The 15795-nt window shown below is 42.9% G+C and overlaps 1 protein-coding gene and 1 pseudogene across 1 annotated transcript; one reads left to right on the plus strand and one right to left on the minus strand.

Moving 5' to 3' along the window:
- Positions 1-1574: 1574 nt before the first annotated feature.
- Positions 1575-12794, plus strand: LOC144690425 (sperm-associated microtubule inner protein 10-like). Its single transcript, XM_078557927.1, has 3 exons — positions 1575-1717; positions 9118-9226; positions 12424-12794. Exons 1-3 carry the CDS (start codon positions 1671-1673, stop codon positions 12634-12636), a joined length of 369 nt encoding a protein of 122 aa, XP_078414053.1. The 5' UTR covers positions 1575-1670; the 3' UTR covers positions 12637-12794.
- LOC144689680 (small ribosomal subunit protein eS12 pseudogene) lies at positions 11040-12269 on the minus strand (annotated as a pseudogene).
- Positions 12795-15795: the final 3001 nt, after the last annotated feature.

Below are 15795 nucleotides of genomic sequence, written 5' to 3' on the forward strand. Positions count from 1 at the left end.
CCTTGACCCTGGCACCGGGGAGGCAACATACTATCTACGGCCGCAGAAATGCCTGTCTGCTCCTCTAACAATGGAATCCCCTACTACTATAGCATTTCCACTCTACACCTCCCCTCTTGTGCAGCTGAGCCACACGTGGTGACATGAACTTGGCTGTTGCTACAGTCCTCTGAGGAACCATCTCACTCACCAGTATCCAAAATAGAAAAGCGGTTAGAGAGCGAGATAACCTCAGGCGATTCCTGCACTACTTGCCTGTTTCTCTTAGGTATTCTGGCAGTCACCCATTCCCTCTTTGCCTGTGTACTTCTTAGCTGCGGTGTGACTACCTCTCTAAACGTGCTATCCACATAATCCTCAGCCTTGCAGATGCACCACAGTGACTCCAGCCACCACTCAAGATCCGCAACCCAAAGCACAAGTTTCTGCAGTTGGTGACATTTCCTGCAGATGTAGTCAATGAGGGCACTTTGTACCTGCACAACTTCCTATATCAAGTAGGATGCACATTTCACATGGTTGCACTGACATCCCTAAACTTTGTATATAAAGTGTTTACTCACCTGTCACTCACCAATAATCGTGTCCTCTCCCTCTCGCACTCTTTATGAAGTCTCGCTGCTCTCTCCCTCTCGCACTCTTTATAAAATCTCACTACTGTCTCCCTCTTGTGCTCATTATGCAATCTCACTCTTTTTAAAATGAACTGTCCCCACTCTCTAAACTCTTTTTAAAAATCAAAAATGCAAGTCCTTTCTTTCTGTCAGAAACAATCTAGAATGTAGAACTCGGGGGCAGAGTTTAAAAATAAAGGATCTCCCTAACAGGCAACCTTAGCTGAGTTCAAAAGACACATCAGAAACTCTGATGCCAAGGCAGATTCATCAGAATTGATATAGGGGCGACACAGGAATTTTTAAAAATTCATTTACGGGATGTGCGCTTTGCTGGCTGGGCCAGCATTTATTTTCCATTCCTAGTTGCCCTTGAGAAGATGGTGGTGAGTTGCCTTCTTGAACTGCTGCAGCTCATGTGGCACCCAAGGTGCTGTTAGGAAGGCAGTTCCAGGATTTTGACCCAGTGACAGTGAAGGAATAGCGATATATTTCCAAGTCGGGATGGTGAGTGACTTTGAGGGAAACTTCCAGGTGGTGGTGTTCCCATGCAACTGCTGCCCTTGACCTTCTAGATGATCGTGGTCGTGGGTTTCGAAGGTGTTGTCTAAGAAACCTTGGTGAATTGGGAGAATGAATGAATTTTTTATGAACAACGGAGTCAGTAGTATAATTCAAGTGGTTTTTCAAGTATGATGACATACTGTGAAATTTATTGGCATGTTTACATGTAGCACTTGTCTTCACAGATTGTGAAATAGGCACACCTTCTCATGGATGTGGTTTGCTTGTTTAAAGCAATATGTATCCAAAGTTGGCAGTCATTGTTACATTGTCTAGGTCACAGGCCATTCCTGTTGCTAAGCAAGTAACATAAAGGACTTCGTATTTACATCATAATAGTGTACAATTCACATACCTAGCAAGTTTATTCCTGCGATTTTAAATCTCATTGGGCGTTCAATGAACAGGGCAGTGTTGATATTAAGAAAGCTATATAAGAAAATTTTAAATCCTTAGTAAATTTGGACTATAGATTCTCCACTAACAACTGTCATGAGCTCTTCAAAGATCGATGTTGCAACCAACACCAAATCCAAAATGTGAGAAAAGCGATTGAACTTCTAGCACTGTAGCTTGTATTGAGCATAAATGTTACCCATTTTTCCTTGAGTGTGAAAGACATCACATTGATCTGTGTTAAATTTCAGAATAATTTATTTGTAGCTTTTTCATCAAATTTATTTTTCATTTACGGGATGTGGATGTCGCTGGCTGGGCCACCATTTATTGCCCATCCCTAGTTGCCCTTGAGAAGGTGGTGATGAATTGCCTTCTTGCACCACTGCAGTCCATGTGGTGTAGGTGTATGCCCACAGTGCTGTTAGGGAAGGAGTTCTAGTATTTTGACCCAGTGACGGTCTTAAGGAGTTCTTTTTTTAAATAAGAATTTCCTTTTCACCCTGGCTATTGCCGTTGTTCTATAGAGTATGGCGTATGCATGTGTAGATGGCACAGAAACAGAAGATGGCATTTGAAGCTTGGATTTAGATCACTGAAAATAAACTGGTTTTGGCTTATTTTCCCCTCTTACAAACTATACCTTTGCCCACCACCACCACCAATCCCTCCCATGCTCCTACATTTGATCCCTTCTCCCCTCCTTGCTTCACAACTCTGGCTTCTCACTTTAAATTCAATGTGCCAGCCAAAGGCTCTTATTTTGCCAAATTTACTAACATAAAAGCTTATATTTGCCTAACTTATTGACAACTATGCAAGGAACAAAACTAAAGTTCAAGAAAAGTTTGCTTATACTATTTTGGACATTGTTTGGCATTTTCTTATCAGAATTGTGAATACAGAACATATAAGGAACATTCCAATTAAGTTTGTCTTGCACCAACAGAATTGATCTAAATAGGAAAAAATTTAAATAAAAAAATAGCATTCACTCATCCTTGTTTCAGCATGTAGGTTGGGTAAATTAAACCTGCTGAGCAACTCCTCAAAAGAAGCTTGCACCAGAAAATAAATAGAGCCCTAACAAATCTGATAAAGAGGAAAGACGCTTACTGACATTTTGAAAAATATACCTTCTTAAAATATAAGCAATAGGAACAGAAGTTGCCCCTTGAGCCTGCTCCACCATTCCATAAGACCATGGTTGATCATTTACCTCAATTCCACTTTCCTACCCTATCTCCTTGTCCCTTGATTCCCTTAATGCTCCAAAACCTATTGATCTCAGTCTTGAATATACTCAATGACAGAGAATCCAAAGCCCTCTGGGGTAGATAATTCAAAAGATTCATAACGCTTTCACTGAAGCAATTTTGCTTTATCTCAGTCCGAAATGTTCAATCCCTTATCCTGAGACTATGCCCCCTCTGTTATAATCTCTTCATCCAGGGGAAATAGACTCTCAGCATCTATCCTGTCAAGCCTTCGAAGAATTTTATACATTTCAATGAGAACACCTCTCATCCTTTTAAACGCGAGAGAATATAGGCTCATTCTATTTGATCTCTCCTCATACCACAACCCTCATCCCAGGATTCAATCCAGTAAATCTTTGTCACACTCCAAAGGGGTACATGTGAGGATGGATATAAAATATTTGTTTAAGTACCTGCCATTTCCTTATCCCCATTATATTTTCTTCTGTCTCTGTCTCTAAGGAACCAACATTAACTTTTGCTAATTTCTTTTTACACACTTGGGGCAGAATTTTCCGGTTGGCGTGCGGGGGCAGGCCTGACACGCTGACGCATAAAATGATGCGTGATGAGGTCGGTTGTGCGTCCCGACATCACCGCGCGCCATCATGATATTTTGGAAGGTGGACGCGCTATGATTTCTGAGGCGAGCCCACCATTAATTAACGGGCCAGTTAAGGCCCCCCTTGAGGCAGCAATTGAAGATGATTTTTCGCAACCCGTATGATTTTCAGTGCGTCACACGGGTGCAACGTGCAGGCGGGTAGGCCACATTTTTAAAAACCTCATCCACGGGCGGGATAGGAGCAGTGAGTGGGCTCGTTAATGAGAGTAGTTAGAACTTTAGTTTTTACTTACTGTCACTTGCTTGTGTGAACAGGACAACTTCAATTTTCTTCAGAGCTGCTTTGACAGAAAGAACAGGCTTCAGTTCAGGACTCTAGAGGAATCATAACGCTTGGGGCTTGCCAGGTATCAGACTGCATTCCCTTACCCAGGGAATGCGGATAGTGCTCTCAGCCAGAGGCACTTCCCCTGAGGAGGAAGAGAGGGCGAGAAGGGGTAGAAGGCCAGGAGTCCATATTCAGCCTCCAGGGGAGCGATCTGTGGGAGAACAGGCACAGGCACAAGGGGCGCAGGGCCAACAGGAAGTGCAAGGTGGACGGGGCCACAGAAGATGCCACTATCCTGCTGCCTGCGTTTACAGGCAACAATGCAGCTACCTCAATATGTCTGAGGTGCAGTACCAAAGGAGGCTATGTCTCTCAAGGGAGACAGTGACCTCCATCTATCAGATGATCAGCTAAGATCAGCTCCAACTGAGTTGGTGGACACCCCATGCCAGTGGTGCTGAAGATCACGGTTGCCCTCAACTTCAATGCCTCTGGCTCTTTCCAGAGGTCGTTTGTGGAGTCTCCCAGTCAGCTGTCCACAGTTGTGTCAAGCTGGCGACAGACGCTCTGTTCAGGCATGCCTTAACTTTCATACACTACCACTCAGATGACGCCAGCCAGGCAGTGAGCCAGGAGCTTTGCCGCGATTGCTGGGCTCCCCCGCGTCCAGGGTGCAATAGACTCCACATATGTGGCCATCAAGGCGCCAGCAGGTGAGTCCGGTGCCATCGTCAATAGGAAGGGATTCCACTCCATGAACGTGCAGATAGTGTGTGATCACAGGATGCAGATTCTGCAAGTCTGTGCAAGGTACCCTGGCAACTCCCATGACACCTACATCCTGAGACACTCCCAGGGGCCGGGGCGCTTCAGTGTTCCAGCCCGGCTGGATGGATGGCTGCTGGGTTGACAAGGGCTATCTCCTCCAAAGGTGGCTCATGACGCCCCTCCGCCATCCAAGAACAGAGGCCGAGCAGCGGTGCAATAGGAGCCACGCCTCCACAAGGGCCGTGGTAGAGAGAACCATTGGTCTTCTCAAGATGCGCTTCCGATGCCTGGACCTTTCAGGGGGCGCACTGCAATACCCCCAGATCATGTGTCACTGATAGCGATTGCATGCTGCACTCTGCTCAATCTGGCGCTGGAAAGGGGGAACGCAGTGGAGGAAGATGATGTTAACGCAGATGCTCTGGCTGCAGACGATGAATCCAGTAATGAGTCCGAGGACGAGCACTCTCAGGAGAACGCTGAGGGGATAGATGCTGACCTGGGCAACCTCCAGAGAGGCAGGAACACCCGGGAGGCTTTGATCCAACATTCCTTCATCTAGCCTACCAAAGATGAACCACCAACACATGCCAGGGCTGCAGGCTCCATACTCGATACCTGAGAGCAACATTAGCCTGGTCAGCAACATTAACTATGTGCCTTTTCAATAAGGCTAAATGACAAACAAGTCACTCATAACATCATCTTCTTGATTATCCTTTGCTAGTTTTTAAAATCTTCTGATGTTCAGGCTTACTATTCTTTCTGGTAGCATTGCAAACCTTTTCCTTTAATCCAATACTGTCCTTCACTTCTGTGGTTAGCCAAAATTTGACAACTTTCCCTGTGGAGAAAAAAAAGAAATTGCTGGACCAGAGGGAAAAGCCAGGGTAACAGAACTAGCTGAGTGGCACTTAGAGAGCTGGCATGGCCATGACGGGCTGAACGGCCTCCTTCTGTGCTGTAACTATTCCATGATTTTCTATTGCTTAAGGGAACATATGTCCTTTGAGAATTATGAGTTGTTTTTTTAAATGTTCACCATTGCTTATCTACTGTCATAGCTTTCAATCTAATTTCTCAATCTACCTTAGCCAACTCAAGCCTCATTTATGATAATGCTCAGTTTTTGTCTGTCTATTGGTGAGTTTAAAGGGTGTGTCTGTTTGTGGACTTATTTGGTGGGCGGTGCCTGGTGCACATTGCACACGTGGAGGACTGGAGCAGGTGATGCAAGTGCAGCTGCCAATGGTTGGTGGCAGCAGCAGGGTGTTGATGGGGTGTTGATGGAGAACAAAAACAGCAGGAGGTAACAGGAACCCAACAACAAAATTACCCTAGTCTGAGAGATTGTTTCTGTGAGGAATGAGATGGAATTGATGGCGGGGATAGGTATGATATGAGAAAAATGGCATGGGAAGGATGGATGGCATGGGATGGAGATGACATGGAAGGGAGGAGATGGCATAGGGGTGTTGGATGAGATGATGGAATTGGTTAGGTATGGCAAAACAGCGGGGACAATTATTTCATACAACATTATTATGAAGATATTCTTTGTGTTAAAAATGAAGATTCACTAGATTTGAATGAAAACATTTTAGAAAAGCTATCAGATGAATTAAAACAGAGCATCAGCATTGATTTTATAGACAAAGAAGATGATAATAGACTACACCTTCCAGTGTTTCTACACAGTCTAACTGTAATTGACATGCCAATGCATAAACTTAGAGTCAAGGAAGGACCTGCTATAATATTGATATGAAGTTTGGATCCTGAGCAAGGACTTTGAGGTTGTTAGATAGGAAACTGTTTTCTTCGATTTTAGATGCTAAAATTATAACAGGCAGATTTCAAAGAAATAAGAGTATTTATTCTTCAAGTAATATTCAGCCTATCAGATGTAAACCTATCTTTTCAACTCAGGAGAAAACAGTTCCCAATTAGACTTTCATATTCTATGACGATAAACAAGTCACACAGCCTTGACAGGTTACTCTGCGGTTTGAATACTAGAGATAAGGAGACAACAGTCAAAGCTCAAATTAAACACTAATTTCTTTACAGGGTACTATTTAGATTTGATTGGAATACTAGTTAACAATACATTTCACCCATGTCAATTCACCAGAGACACTATACCCATTAGTAACAAACACTTTACAAGAACTCATACATATGATCAACAGCAAGCGGTCAACCACCTGCCAATCATTTCTTCTAGCAGCTGACTTTGGCTAAGCACCGGATCATCTTTTAAACCCTTCTTTCCAAAGTGGACAAGGTTTTTCATTTGCAAGATCATATTATCCAATCAAAATTGAGCTAAAGCTCCAATTATCCAATGAGGCATCCAATTCTTGTTCAAACCATGAGATGAGACACTCTTCTGACAATGTCCACATGTTCAAAAACTCCTCCACGAATTTCCCATTCCTCGTGGCTACCCTTTAAAGTCCCAGTTTAAACTCCTCATTTTATCTTGAAACTAAATAGACAGTTTGAAGTATAACCATTTATAAAGCCTGACATTCCTGGGACTTTGGAGACTAATAGTCCATCCACCATTAGCACAGATACTTTGGTCATTGTTTAAGGGTGTGCACCTTCTTCCCAGTAAAACTACCTGGGCTCCCCTTTGACCTTTAACACCCAAGACACCCAAGCTTATTGTCAACAGAATTCAAAACAGGTCACATGACACCTTCATTCCATAATTTTACCCTAAATTAAAGACTCAGTCCCAAAAGAAAGCAATCTTATAAAACCTCCCTTTGTAACAGATTAGAAAGTTACACTGATAGACTGTGATGAAGTGAAGTGGGAGGAGGTTCATGTGGAGCATAAAGATCAATCTAGACCTGTTGGGCCAAATGGCCTGTTTCTGCATTATAACATGTCATGTTAGTCTCTTCATAAATGCCAAGGCAATGTCATTATTTAATATTCTTAACATTTTGGTGCCATTGCCTGTGAGTTTATTGCATGCAACACTCAGGAAACATAGGAAATAGGAGCAAAAGTAGGACATTCAGCCCCTCAATCCTGTTCCGCCATTCAACTAGATCATGGCTGATCTTGTACTTCAATGCCATTTTTCCACGCTATCTCCAAATCCCTTAATATCTTTAATATCTAGAAATCTATTAATCTCTGTCTTGAGTATACTCAATGATTGTGCCTCCACGGCCCTTTTTTAAAGAATTCCAAAGATTCACTGTCCTCTGAGTGAAGAAATTCCTCCTCATCTCATTCCTAAATGGCCTATCCCTTATTCTGAGACTCTGTCCCCTGGTTCTAAACCTTCCAGCCAGGAGAAACTTTTTTCCTGCATCTACCCTGTCGAGACCTGTAAGAATTTTGTATGCTTAGTAGCCCTACCCAGATTCTATTTTTCCTCTTTGCTGTTTAGGTGCCTGCACCAATATTGTACTATTTCTCTTTTGTATTGCTCGATCATTTAATTTTGTAACTTCTCTTTGCCTTCCTAATTGTTGTCTTTGTTTCTTTTGTAATCTTGTATTCATCATCCTTTCCTTTTTATCTATGTTCTTAGTGTATGCCTTTTTCTTTAGTTTCGGTTTTGTTCTATTTCTTTATTTATCCAGGGTGCGTCATCATGAGTTAGTTTGCTCTTGATTTTTAATGTCAGCAAATTTTTTCAATTTGTTTTTCCTAGTTCCATTCCTGTCCCCTTAAGATCGACTTTTTTCCCATTACTTTGGTCTTTGTCTTACTTACGTCCTTCTCAATGTTTATCTTAAACCTTATTATATTGTGATGGCTATTGCGTAGATGTTGCAGTCCTGGCAGCATATCTGTAATGATTTTTAATATAATTTTATCTGAAATAATTAATAACTGAGATGTATCAATCTCATTAAGGAGTTCAGGTAACTTCATAGACTGTGAGAGCTAAGCTGTAGTAGTTTATAACTGATTTGAATCCCAAAATGAGTTTATTGCTTTGCATTATTTGAGACTATCAGTTTTATTTATTTATTATATATTCTGCCTTTTATGGCAGTGGTTTACTCAATTTTGAGTCTTCTTGCCTGTTAACAGCCCCCCTCTTTTGGGAGATGCTGATGGATCGTACAGGCTGCAGTTGAAACGTAATGATATCCTCACAAGTTATAGATGAACATACAAAATGGATATAAAAGCAAAATACTGCATGCTGGAAATCTGAAATAAAAACGGAACGTGCTGGAAAAACTCAGCAGATCTGGCAGCATTTGTGGAGAGAGAAACAGAGTTAACATTTCGAGTCCAATAACTCTTCTTCATATTGGACTCAAGACCACTTGATTCAAGACCACCAATTTACAGGTTTCACCGAAAAAAAGATGAAATAAGGGGAAATGATTCTAGTAAACCCCCATGACCAGAAAATAGAATTTGATTTATTCAATCACTGTAAAATAATTACATAATTGTTGGATAGTTGTTGAGTAACAACAGTTAATTATCAATAAATAAGAATAAAAATACTTGCCATCTGTTTTCCTTATGGTATGGAATTGCAATACCAGCTCCTTTAAATATTACTTTTTAGGTAAAGAATGTCTTAAGCAAAACTGGAACTGAAAATATTCTTTTTTAATTTATCTTTTCCAGTTGTGAAGTTGTTCACATCCCAATTTTCTCAGACCTCCATCCTTGTATTCCAAGGCGCTATGTAATGCCATGGAAACAGGATATGAAAAACAGGAGGCTCATTTTAAAGGTATGGTTAATCAATGTGAACTGTTTTTATGATTGAAGACTTACAATTTTCCTATAGGGAGGATAATTTAATGTAATATTGCAGAATGAATAGCTTTAACGTGCAAGCTCAAAATCCCTGCTGTCAGGACATTCGCAACAATCTCAATGAGAATCAGTGTTCCCATGTTTCTGGGGATCCTTGATTGTGTTGGTTATTTAAAGTAGAAGTCCTTTGATACATTTCCAAATCTACACTGGCCATCTCTTGGGCCTCTTTAGAAAGATTAACAAATTCACTGTCAATTGGTGCTGTTTTGGGGAGTTTGATACGACAGATTACCAAAAGGAGAAAAAAACAAAGGCCTCACTTTGATAGCTAAAAGAAAATGAAGAAAGGTACCGAAGGAGTGATCAGACAACAAAGTGAGGACTATATGAAAGGACAGCAGGTGAAGCTAAGCAATAATAACAATTACTGCTTTGTATAGTGTCTTACATTAAAACATTATTTCACTAGAACAAAAAGAGGAGAAGAATTACAGGATTGATCCTAGAGTCAGGATTGATCCTAAGGTCAGAAAGACTGTACAAACTTGGGGCTGGATTTTACCAGCCCTTTTGGGGGTGGGCTGGGAGGCGTGAACACTAGTGTGGGAAGGTGATGGATGGCATGCCTGTCATCTTCCCAACACCACGCCATTTCCCAATGATGAGAATGGTGGCAATTAGTCCACCCACTCAGAGCCTAATTGAGCCACTTAGGTGGCCAATTAAGGGACTTTTCCTGCCAGCTCTTGCATTTTACCAGTGCTTGGACGGGCCCACCGCCACGTGAGGAGACCATCAAATAAAAACCCTAGATGCCTCCTTGCAGGCTCCAGGGATAGGACTCCCCCCTTTTAGGCACTCTTGGGTCCATGACAAGGCTGCCAATTGCAATGGCCACCCCCGTGACAACTGCACCACCTGCCCTCAGTAAGCCTCATCATCAAGGCCTGCCTGACTCGCCCCAGCATCCCCAGACCCCAATTACTTGACTTTAAGGTGCCCATCCATTGATGTGTTCTCTTCTTGCAGGTTCAGCTCTAGCAGTGGTGCTGTGGGGGCTGCTGTGCTGTGGACCCTCTGCTTGACCTGGCTGCTCTTAGGAGTGGGTTGCCATCTTTAATAGGGACGGCAGCCCCAGTGACAGCCACTTAATTTGTTGCCACGGACAAGATGTGGCCCAGGTTCCCACCCCACCCATTAGCAAGACCCCCACCACCCCATAAAATCCTTGAATGTTTCAGTCCAGAAAGGAGGGGCTGAATTTTCCAGCGGGAATTGGAACCCCAGCGTCTGAACCATATTTAGGTTCAGAACCTGCACGTAACCCCCATGAGTCTGTTAGAGCAACTTTACATGAGGTAGCCTCCTAATTGTTCACCTCCATGTTCACCATCTAATCCTAAGGACGATGAGTGGGAAAAGAAGCAGGTGTGCCAGATGGTTGAACCACTGAGAAAGATGAGCGCTGTTGGAAAAGAGGGAGTTCTAGGAGGCGCCTCAAAATGAGGTGCATACAAAGCCCTCCCTCTTCAGTGGTGAAAAGAATGACAAAGTAAGTGACCTCAGGGTGGAAGGTTGACCCCTCCAGAAGAGAGCTTGTAGCCGCTCCTGGTTCTCTGTCAGCATTGTGGCCCGTGATGCTGCCAATTAATTCAGCTACCCTGGGCTCACTGACCTCCCGGCGAGAGGTCTCCTCCACAGCATAGCTGGGATCCCGACACAGCGGAGGGCCCCATGTAATACTGGGAAATTTTTTTTTAATTTTTGTTTTTATTTATGAAACATCACTTTCCTCTGAAATAATTGTCAATGACATCCTTTGCTTGAGTCTTTGCCATAATCCCTGACAACAACACACCACCGGGCTACAACCTTGCGAGGTTTCCCTTCTCGGTCTATTTTGCACTGGGCCTACCCACTGACCAAGTTTCTTGTTGTCATCAACCTTAATCAGGTTGATCTGATGCTCAGCACGGAGTGCGTCTACCAACTTAACATTCTGTGCCTCATCACAATTGCCTGCCAGGACACACAAGTGAGCCTGTCATTTGTCCAGCACCTTGACAGCTTCCTGGAGACCACAATACAAGCAATCGTGGATGTATGAAGTTTTCAGCACTTCCTGAAGTGCAGTGTTAACATCCATGACACCGCCTGCAGTTATGCATTCCTCGGCTATTGCGCTGCTTCTTATCCCAGAAAAGGGCAGTTTCTTGTGCGATTGGATCCGGGAAAGTTGCAGCACTGGGGGAAATGGCCCTTAATTGGGCCTTAATTGACTCCATTACCTGTTCATCTCCATGGACCAATGTTTCCCATGGCAATTTCTTTCAGTTGCTGTATATGTGCAAATGGTTGCTGTTTGTCTAAATAACAATATTTCAAATTAATTCATTGCTACGTGCAACACTTTGAGATGTTCATCAGCGAAATAAGATACTAAATAAGTACAAGGCTTTCTGTTGACAGCATGTTTTATTTTTAAATGGAAAGAACAATATTGCAATTAGATTATCCCCAGGATTAGTGAGGAAGAAGTAATCTTATCAAAAGAAAGACTTGCATTTATATAATACCTCTCACAATCACAGGACATCCCACAGTGCTTTATAATCAATTAAATACTTTCGAAGTGTAACCACTGTTGCAGTGCAAGAAATGCGGCAACTAATTTGCATATAGCAGACTCCCACAAACATGTAATAATGACCAGATAATCTAATCTTTTTATGGTGTTGATTGAGGGACAAATATTGTCCACTCTCTTGCTCTTCTTCAATATAATGTCGTGGGATCTTTTATGTCCACTTGAGAGGTCAGACGGTGCCTGTTTTGGATAACATCTTATCCAAAAGATGGTACCGCTGACAGTGGAACACTCCCTGCCCTGCACTAAAGTATCAACCTAGATTATTGTGCTCAAGTCCTGAAATGGGATTTAAACCCAAAATCTTATAACTCAAGTGAGAGGGCTACCAACCCAGCCTCAACTCAAAACCAATGACTTCATACATATCCACTCACAACACAAGTTGATTAACTTAAATTCTCCGTTATACAAGTTAGTAAATTCTGAACATTGATTTCAAAGCATTTGTAAGTTAATCTTAATGAATTAGTACAGAACATAATCAATTTTTTGATCATTACTTTATGCTCCCATCTCAGCATCAAAAACTATGTGAAATACCAAATGATGAAGGGGAGGAGAGTTTATTCTTGGAAAAACGTGAACGGCTTTGCCATGGAGAGGACAGACTCTGCCTCCGGGATCAAATGAACCAACTGACCCCAGGCAATGTGCTTCATATTCCTATGTCCTCCCATCTCTCCAGGTACGGGGGCACTATTATACGTCGTTGGGGCAGATCTCGCACCTAGATATTTTCTGATTGAGCCACATTCCTTTATTCTTTGGCCAACACATAAGAGGTAGTTGGTATTTCCGGGCCTGCTAGTCATTAGGTGATATTTCTTCCATGCTTGGAAAGAATAAATAAGCGTATCACTGTTTCAATAAAATTGTAGCATTAACTCAATTGCTGAAGTGTCTCCATCATTTATGTGAATTGAATAAAAGGGATTCACCATAAGCAAATCAAGAGCAATTAAAATAACAATGATGATTCAACTTAATTAGTCAATAATTTGCAATTGACAAAACTTCTAATGTTTCTTTCTAACATCATCATCATGAGAATGAATTTTAGAGGTAAAAACTTAAACACATCTAAGGGTTAATTTTCTAATTTCATGCTCCTGGTGGGGAACCTTGCTCATTAGCAATATATTTTGGAAATTTGGATATTTGCTGTTCATGATTTTTGACTATTTAAATTATTAGTGGAAAATTCTATGTAAGTCACCCCTGAATTTCTGGTGCGCAGTGTTGGGTTGAATTTTGTCAGTGCAATGGGGCCTGGACGATGAGCTGGAAAGCCGGGGGCAGCCCCGGTTCAACTATTTGGTGGAGGCAGGGCCACAATTTAGACCATCCAGCAGTTAATTAGCTGCCTTTGGGGCTTTCATCCCTGCTAAAGACGAGAGCCTGCCTCCAAAAGCTGCCAATCGAAGGGACTGCACTCAAGCGAGAGGACACAGTGATGAATGTCAGCCTCGGAACAAGTTGAGTGGTGTTGGCGGTCACTTGAGGCGAGTCTGGCAGGCTCTGGTGAAGGGGGGTGGTTGTTAGTTGAGGAAGGGGGGGTTGTGGTGGGGTGGGGGGTGCTTGTTGTTGTGGGCCCTCACCATGAGCCCATAGAAAGGCTGCCAGAATTCACCAGGTGGCCTTGCCACATGGCAGAGGGCCCACCGGCCACTGGTTAAATGACAGCGCTGGTGGGAAGAAGTCCTTAATCGGCCACTTGATTGGCAACATTGGCTTCTGGGCGGGTGGGCCACCCTCCATCGTCTCCGCCACTGGGAAAATACCATTGTGGTGGGAAGGTGACAGGCACTCCAATCGCTCACGTTTCTTCACTATTTTGTGGGTCCTCCTGCCTCCCATTCCCTCAAGGGCTGATAAAACCCAATTCTTGGTGTGCAAAAATCCTCACCAGGAACACAAAATCAGAAAAATATCCGTCAGCCTCAACATAATGTCCCTAAAGGACATTAGTGAACCAGATAGGGTTTTTTTTAATGACAGTTGAGAATGGTTTCCAGTACTGAAACTAGCTTTTCAATTCCAGATTGTTAACTGAATTTAAATTCCACCAGCTGCTGTGGTGGGATTTGAACCCATGTTACCAGAGCATTAGCCTGGGCCTCTGGATTACTAGTCAGTGACATTACCACTACACCACCACATCTCCCCATGCTCATTTTGAATATAAAAGTATTAGAGATATGGAGGAAGGTAGAGAATTGTGCCTTAAAAGAAAAAGGTAGTATAGCTACCCAGGAGGAATAAGCAGTTCAGACCAATATTGTTATTTCCCAGTTTTTACTTCTTTTTCGTTCTGGGCGACAAAATCATGGAGATATGATAGGCCTAATGCTCTACTGTTGTTCATGTGTCCTACATTCTTGCACTGATGCACTAAGCCACAGGGCCAACTAGTATTTTTATTGCATTTTTTGTTTAAAAAGAAAAGGGACAACATTAACCCATGGTACCAAATGCAGAACGCAACATCTACATAGTGTTATCCTTCTATGCAACAACCTGGCTTCCGTGACAGTAAAACATCAACCCCTGAAGTTGGGGCAAATTAAATGAAAATTTATTTTTATTTGGAACATCATTAAAACTTAAGAAAACAAGCAAGGGGCTAAAAAGGTACTAAAAAGGTAAAAATTAAACTAAATGACAACCCATCACTATTTACGCATTCATAGACACAGTATAATGACATTATTAATTGACTTGAAAAAAATGCATTCTGGATTACACATTTCATTCCAGAAAAATGACAATGAAGAATATTGAACAAAACAAAAACAGAATTACCTGGAAAAACTCAGCAGGTCTGGCAGCATCGGTGGAGAAGAAATCAGTTAACGTTTCGAGTCTTCATGACCCTTCGGCAGAACTGAGTATAGTTAGGAGAAAAGTGAAATATAAGCCGGTCTAAGGTGGGGGGGGCGGGGGGGAGAGAGAAGTTGAGGGTGTGGTGATTGTGGAGATAAGCAAGCAGTGATAGGAGCAGATAATCAAAAGATGTCACAGACAAAAGGATCAAAGAGGTGTTGAAGGTGGTGATATTGTCTAAGAAAAGTGCTAATTAAGAATGGAAGACAGGATACTCAAAGTACAGCTCTAGTGGGGGTGGGGTGGACAGACTAACAAGGTTTTAGTTTTAGATTTAAAAATAATGGAAATAGGTGGGAAAAGAAGAATCTATATAAATTATTGAAAAAAAAAGGGGGGGGGTAGTAGAAACGGGGTGGGGATGGGGGGAGGGGGAGTTTAAGATCTAAAGTTGTTGAATTCAATATTCAGCCCGGAAGGCTGTAAAGTGCCTAGTCGGAAGATGAGGTGCTGTTCCTCCAGTTTGCGTTGGGCTTCACTGGAACAATGCAGCAAGCCAAGGACAGACATGTGGGCAAGAGAACAGGGTGGAGTGTTAAAATGGCAAGCGACAGGGAGGTTTGGGTCTTTCTTGCGGACAGACCGCAGGTGTTCTGCAAAGCGGTCGCCCAGTTTGCGTTTGGTCTCTCCAATGTAGAGGAGACCGCATTGGGAGCAACGAATGCAGTAGACTAAGTTAGGGGAAATGCAAGTGAAATGCTGCTTCACTTGAAAGGAGTGTTTGGGTCCTTGGACGGTGAGGAGAGAGGAAGTGAAGGGGCAGGTGTTGCATCTTCTGCGTGGGCATGGGGAGGTGCCATAGGTGGGGGTTGAGGAGTAGGGGGTGATGGAGGAGTAGACCAGGGTGTCCCGGAGGGAACGATCCCTACGGAATGCCGTCGGGGGGGGGTGAAGGGAAGATGTGTTTGGTGGTGGCATCATGCTGGAGTTGGCGGAAACGGCGGAGGATGATCCTTTGAATGCGGAGGCTGGTGGGGTGATAAGTGAGGACAAGGGGGACCCTATCA

Source organism: Cetorhinus maximus, chromosome 2, assembly GCF_964194155.1.
Source record: "Cetorhinus maximus chromosome 2, sCetMax3.hap1.1, whole genome shotgun sequence".
Classification (NCBI taxonomy): domain Eukaryota; kingdom Metazoa; phylum Chordata; class Chondrichthyes; order Lamniformes; family Cetorhinidae; genus Cetorhinus; species Cetorhinus maximus.